The sequence below is a fragment of the Heptranchias perlo genome, unplaced genomic scaffold (genome assembly GCF_035084215.1).
Source record: "Heptranchias perlo isolate sHepPer1 unplaced genomic scaffold, sHepPer1.hap1 HAP1_SCAFFOLD_722, whole genome shotgun sequence".
NCBI classification, from domain to species: domain Eukaryota; kingdom Metazoa; phylum Chordata; class Chondrichthyes; order Hexanchiformes; family Hexanchidae; genus Heptranchias; species Heptranchias perlo.
The window spans coordinates 1-6,797 of NW_027139753.1; the positions used below are offsets into that span (position 1 = coordinate 1).

At 52.0% G+C, this 6,797-nt stretch overlaps 1 protein-coding gene across 1 annotated transcript; it reads left to right on the top strand.

Moving 5' to 3' along the window:
• Positions 1-958: 958 nt before the first annotated feature.
• Positions 959-5,468, top strand: LOC137318729 (suppressor of tumorigenicity 14 protein-like; the record flags this gene model as incomplete). Its single annotated transcript, XM_067981397.1, has 3 exons — positions 959-1,230; positions 2,610-2,746; positions 3,866-5,468. Coding segments are annotated over 3 exons (571 nt in total), but the record flags the coding sequence as incomplete, so codon positions are not given.
• Positions 5,469-6,797: the final 1,329 nt, after the last annotated feature.

The following is a 6,797-nucleotide window of genomic DNA, read 5'->3' on the forward strand; positions in this document are numbered from 1 at the left end:
TGAAAGTGGGATTAGGCTGGGTGGCTCGTTTTCGGCCGGCATGGACACAATGGGCCGAATGGCCTCCTGTGCCGTAACTTTCTATGATTCTATGATTTGGGTGTCTTTGCACACAAGTCATAGAAAGTTAACATGCAGGTACAGCAAGCAATTAGGAAGGCAAATGGTGTGTTGGCCTTTATTGCAGGGGGTTGGAGTACAAGGGTGAGGAAGTCTTGCTGCAATTGTACAGGGCTTTGGTGAGACCTCACCTGGATACTGTGTACAGCTTTGGCCTCCTTAACTAAGGAGGGTTCTACTTGCCTTAGAGGCAGTGCAACGAAGGTTCACTAGATTAATTCCTGGGATGAGAGGGTTGTCCTATGAGGAGAGATTGAGTAGAATGGACCTATACTCTCTGGAGTTCAGAAGAATGAGAGGTGATCTGATTGAAACATGTAAGGTCGTAAGAGGGCTTGACAAGATTGATGCTGAGAGGATGTTTCCCCTGGCTGGAGCGTCTAGAACTAGGGGGACATAGTCTCTGGATAAGGGGTCGGACATTTAAGACTGAGATGAGGAATTTCTTCACTCAGAGGGTTGTGAATCTTTGGAATTCTCTACCCCAGAGGGCTGTGGATGCTGAGTTGTTGAATATATTCAAGGCTGAGATCGATAGATTTTTGGACTCTAGGGGAATGAAGGGATATGGGGATCGGGTGGGAAAGTGGAGTTGAGGTCGAAGATCAGCCATGGTCTCATTGAATGGTGGAGCAGGCTCGAGGGGCCGTATGGCCTACTCCTGCTCCTATTTCTTATGTTCTTATGTACATCATCAATATCAACCTCCTTTGGAGAACAAGCAAAGACCTTATTTTGTATCTCAGCCGTTCCCCGCTGCATTACAAATTTGCCTCCACCATCACTCTGGCACTATCCCTCCCTCACTAACCTGGCTGTATGGATTTTCTTCTTGTAGGTATTCAGATCCTAATGTCTGGGTTGCGTACCTTGGGCTACACGTTCAGCTGGAGTTGAATGACCGAGTGGTGAGAAGGGACATCAAACAGATCATCGTTCACGAGTCGTACAATCAGCAGACATTTGATAATGACATTGCCCTGTTGGAATTGGCTAGTCCTGTGGCCTTCACCAGTGTCATTCAACCCATCTGTCTCCCAGATTCAACACACAACTTCCCTGTGGGCAAATCTACCTGGGTCACGGGCTGGGGGAAACTGCAAGAAAACGGTGAGTGAAGTGAGTCTCTTGAGCCAATCAGTCTGATCTCATTTTCTTTCCTTTGTGCTGTACTCTGTGGATGACCTCACACGTCCCCGCATTGAACTCCATCTGCCACAGTTTTTCCCACTCACTTAATGTCTATGTTCCCTTGTCACTTCCTGTTCCCATCTACACATCTTACTGTGCCTCCTAACTTAATGCCATCTGTAAACTTGGATATACAACTCTCTATTCCTTCATCCAAGTCATTGATAAATACAGTGAAAAGCTGAGGCCCCAGAACAGATCCCTGGGAAACACCACTTGTCACATCCTGCCAATCAGAGAACATTCCCTTTACCCCCACTCTGGCTCCTATCTCCCCAACCAATTACCAACCCATCACAAGGTTACCTCCAATTCAATGCACTCTCATTTTTGCCAATAATCTCTTGTGTGGAACGTTATCAAATAAATTCTGGATATTCATATAGAACCATCCATAGACACCCCCCTCCTCACCATCCATAGACCCTCTCCTACCCACCATCCATAGACCCTCTCCTACCCACCGTCCATAGACCCTCTCCTACCCACCGTCCATAGACCCTCTCCTACCCATCATCCATAGACACCCCCCTTCCTCACCATCCATAGACCCTCTCCTACCCACCGTCCACGGACACCCCCCTCCTCGCCGCCCACGGGCACCCCCCTCTCCTCGCCGCCCACCATGTTAATGATCTCTTTCATTATACCGGATATGCTACTGAAAGTTTATCTCGATCTCAGGCTAGAGCGGACAACTTGAAGATTTGGGGACCAGGGATGTCTGTGAGGGTGGAGCTGGCCCAATGAGGAGCTCTGCTGCCTGATAAGTTTACCTTTGGAATAAGTTGCCTGCTCGCACAGCCGGTGCAGGTTCACCGCAAACTTTCAATAGGGAGCTGGATGGGTTCGTGGAGCAGGCTGATATCACTGGGTACAGAGGTGGTAGGGACAGTGAGTTAAGGGAGTCGAGAGATATGGGGTATAAAATCAGAAAATGCTGCAAAGACCTGAAACATTAACTCTGTTTCTTTCTCCCCAGACGCTGCCTCACTTGCTGTGTATTTGCAGCATTTTCTGTTTTTATTTCAGATTTCCAGCATCTGCAATATTTTGCTTTTGCAGGGGATATGGGGATCGGGGGGAAAGTGGAGTGGAGGTCGAAGATCAGCCATGATCTGATTGAATGGCAGAGCAACATTTCTTATGTTCTCATGTTCCTGGAGCAGGCTGATTTCACGGTACAGAAAGTATCTTCCTACATGTGTTCCTGTTGCCAGGTTGTTGCGTTATTACTTGCGAATTACTTGCGGGGGAGTTTGATGTGTAACTCCCTCCCTCTCCTCTTCCTGCTGTAGGTGCTGACGCCAAAGTATTGCAGAAAGCTGAGTTACGAATCATCAAGAGACAGGCCTGTAACGAGCTGCTGAGCAGCAGTGTGACCTCACGTATGTTGTGTGCTGGATACATGACCGGAGGCATCGATGCCTGCCAGGTAAGCTCACCTCACAGCACCCCGCACATCTGTCTCGTACACGGGGGCACACATGGCGGGGGAAGGGGGCACATGCGCAGGGGGGAAAGGGGCACGCACGGGGGGGCGCAGAAAGGGGCACGTGCGGTGTGGTCACGTGTGCTGTGTATAGCCGGTCCCTTCCTCTCCCAGCCTGTGTCTGGACATGTTCCTGGACCCACACTGACTCCAGTCTCAGTCTCTCTACAGACACCGATCCACCGACAGAAATTGACCTCAATAAAGGCAAAAACTCATTGAGCAATTCCGTAAATTAGTTTATTTCCAGGCGGGAGAGAGGGGGGGGGCGGCGAGAGAGGGGGGGGGGGGCGGCGGGAGAGGGGGGGGGGCGGCGGAGAGAGGGGGGAGGGGGCGGCGAGAGAGGGGGGGGTCGGCGGGAGCGAGGGGGGGAGGGGGCGGCGAGAGAGGGGGGGTGGCGGGAGAGGGGGTCGGCGGGAGCGAGGGGGGGCGGGAGAGAGGGGGGGCGGGAGAGAGGGGGGGGCGGCAGGAGAGGGGGTCGGCGGGAGCGAGGGGGGGAGGGGGCGGCGGGAGCGAGGGGGGGAGGGGGCGGCGGGAGCGAGGGGGGGAGGGGGCGGCGGGAGCGAGGGGGGGGAGGGGGCGGCGGGAGCGAGGGGGGGAGGGGGCGGCGGGAGCGAGGGGGGGCGGCGGGAGAGGGGGGGGGGCGGGGCGAGAGGGGGGGAGGGGGAGGCGGGAGAGAGGGGGGGAGGGGGGGCGGCGGGAGTGGGGGGGGCGGCGGGAGAGAGGGGGGGGGCGGGAGAGAGGGGGGGAGGGGGCGGCGGGAGGCGGGAGAGAGGGGGGGGAGGGGGGGCGGTGGGAGTGGGGGGGGGGCGGCGGGAGAGGGGGGTGTGGTCTGTGGGTCGGGTCACTCACTCTGCCCCTGGCCTGTTGGAATTGGTTGGTGTTGGTGGCCACCCATGAAGCAGCAGCTTTGTGACGATCTGGATCTATCAGTGTCCTGGGACCATTTGACACTTTTTTGACCAAAGCAAAATCAAGGTCTGAGAAAGGAGTGTGTGAGCACCCAGTGCCCTGGGGTCCGCTGTTTATTTCTGCTAATGCTTTCACTTTGTGTATTTTCAGGGTGACTCGGGAGGGCCCATGTCCAGTGTGGAGAAGAATGGGAGGGTCTTCTTAGCTGGAATTGTCAGCTGGGGAGATGGATGTGCGAGAAGGTATAAACCAGGGGTTTACACCAGGGCGGCCAAGTATCGGCAGTGGATTGCGAGACATTCTGGGGTTTAGTGCTCACCGAGTGCTCACCACCCGGGCCACATGCCTGATTTTCCAAATTCTTATTCTGCCCTGGTTGTATCGGGTGAATTGATCCACCACAGAGACTGGAGTTTGGAACGCACTGGGACTCTCTCCCAACTTGTAGATAATGTATAAAATTCTATGAAACCAATTCAATAGTGAAGATTTTCTTCATTGTGGGACATTTCATTACTTCTCGTTACTGAATGAATAAATGCTCGGGGTGTACAGGCAACAAGCAGAGTGAGCAGGGCCGCTCCCTCCCTCCCTCCCTCCCTCCGGCACTCGCTCGACTCCCCCCACCACCACCACCTCGCTCCCCCCCCTCCCTCTCCCTCTCCCCCCCCCCCCCCCCCCCCGGATTGGTCAGGTGGCCTGCTCCTTATGTGCCTTGTAGTTTGATTAGTTCACATGATGATGAGTATATAATAATAACAGATGTGGTGTAATAATCTTTTCCACCTGTGGTAATCTGTGTCCACTTTACAGTGTGCATGTGTTACACTTATTCAAGAACCTGCTGGGAGCCAGAATTATTTTCTCAGGACTAAATGTAAAGCCCATAAAAGGGCAGTGGGAGCACTCAGTGACTGTCAAAGAACGTTATCAAATAATGATAGACTGTGTGCTCTCAGCCCGTGAATTGTGTATGATATGATGAAGGGTCTTTTAAACCTGATTTGCTAGTTTGATGGGTATGGGACTGTATGAGGGAGTGAGTGAGCCTGATCTCATTGTTACTACCATCACACATTAACAATTGAATCACTCACTCTGCCCAAACCTTCAGCTCCTTCACACTCTGGGGCTTGTCCATGTCCCAGGACTGAAATGTCCAGGCCCACGAGCTAGGATCCTGAGCCAAGCATTCTGCCCAACTGCAGCCTCTTCCTGGGGTTGGGGCTACTCGGTGTCAGTCGGGCTGCAGCTTGCTTCTCTGACCTTTGACTTCAAACAGAAAGCATGGAAGGAAAAGTCCAGAACAAATACAAATCGAGAGGTTCAGGTGAGCGGGAATTTGTAGTGAATGTGTTCAGGTGGCCAACCGGCCAAGATGGCCAAGTGACATCAGCAGCTACTGTGTGCCTGTAGTTGAGTCTGCCTTCCTTAATCTGGATAAAGCAAAAAGGGCTGTTTGAAAGTAAATCAGACTGGGCCATTGGACTGGTGAGCTTGGGGGCTGCTGGAGTTTGAAATGAGATACTTGGTTTTGCAGCCTTGGTTCAGTCAGCCGAGCGAGACCCTGAGCTGCGTTAGTGGGTCTGTGAAGGTCGTGGGTCAAGAACAATTCAAGTGCCTTCCTGATGCCCGCTGTTTTAAATTCTGCTCTCGGACTAAGTAGGGAGCCAATGTTTTTATGATACAGGTTCTTGCTCAGCAGTGTTTTTATATTCAAAATTTTCTACTTAAAATAAACAGAATAATTGAGTGTTTTGCCTTATTTTGTGTTTGGGATTTGTTCCAGTGTCATGGTGGATCATTTCCATTGATTCACCTGAGAGAGCGGTTACATTTTGGGGTTTAGTGCTGGATGTTCTGCGTGGGGTTAGCTTCACTGACTGGAGCTGTGTTCCCCATGAAATGGTTTGTACCTTCACCCGCCCGACCTCTCTCTCACTTCACCTGGCAGCAGAGGCGGAACCGAGAACACCAGGCCCTGTCCGAGTACAGAGCTGCCAGATTGCCTGCAGGAGGTGGTGAATACAATGCTCCATCAGACTGAAACTAATGTATTGAGTACAGTAGCCCAGTGCTCTTGGTACTGGCTGAACAATTCAGAGTGAGTTCATCACCACAGCAACTTGTGAAATTGATTTTGATAAATCTAGTAATTTGTGGGCTGGCATCAGAAATTTTTTTAAAGGGGGTGCAGGAACAGAGAGACCTGGGGGTACACATACACAAATCTTTGAAGGTGACAGGACAAGTTGAGAAGGCTGTTAAAAAAGGATATGGGATCCTGGGCTTTATTAATAGAGGCATAGAGTACAAAAGCAAGGAAGTTATGGTAAACCTTTATAAAACACTGGTTAGGCCTCAGCTGGAGTATTGTGTTCAATTCTGGGCACCGCACTTTAGGAAGGATGTGAAGGCATTGGAGAGGATGCAGAGGAGATTTACTGGAATGGTTCCAGGAATGAGGGGCTTCAATTATGTGGAGAGATTGGAGAAGCTGGGATTGTTCTCCTCAGAGCAGAGAAGGTTAAACTGAGATTTAATAGAGGTGTTTTTTTATATTCGTTCATGGGATGTGGGCGTCGCTGGCGAGGCCGGCATTTATTGTCCATCCCTAATTGCCCTTGAGAAGGTGGTGGTGAGCCGCCTTCTTGAACCGCTGCAGTCCGTGTGGTGAAGGTTCTCCCACAGTGCTGTTAGGAAGGGAGTTCCTGGATTTTGACACAGCGACGATGAAGGAACGGCGATATATTTCCAAGTCGGGATGGTGTGTGACGTGGAGGGGAACGTGCAGGTGGTGTTTCCATGTGCCTGCTGCTCTTGTCCTTCTAGGTGGTAGAGGTCGCGGGTTTGGGAGGTGCTGTCGAAGAAGCCTTGGCGAGTTGCTGCAGTGCATCCTGTGGATAGTACACACTGCAGCCACTGTGCGCCGGTGGTGAAGGGAGTGAATGTTTAGGGTGGTGGATGGGGTGCCAATCAAGCGGGCTGCTTTATCTTGGATGGTGTCGAGCTTCTTGAGTGTTGTTGGAGCTGCACTCATCCAGGCAAGTGGAGAGTATTCCATCACACTCCTGACTTGTGC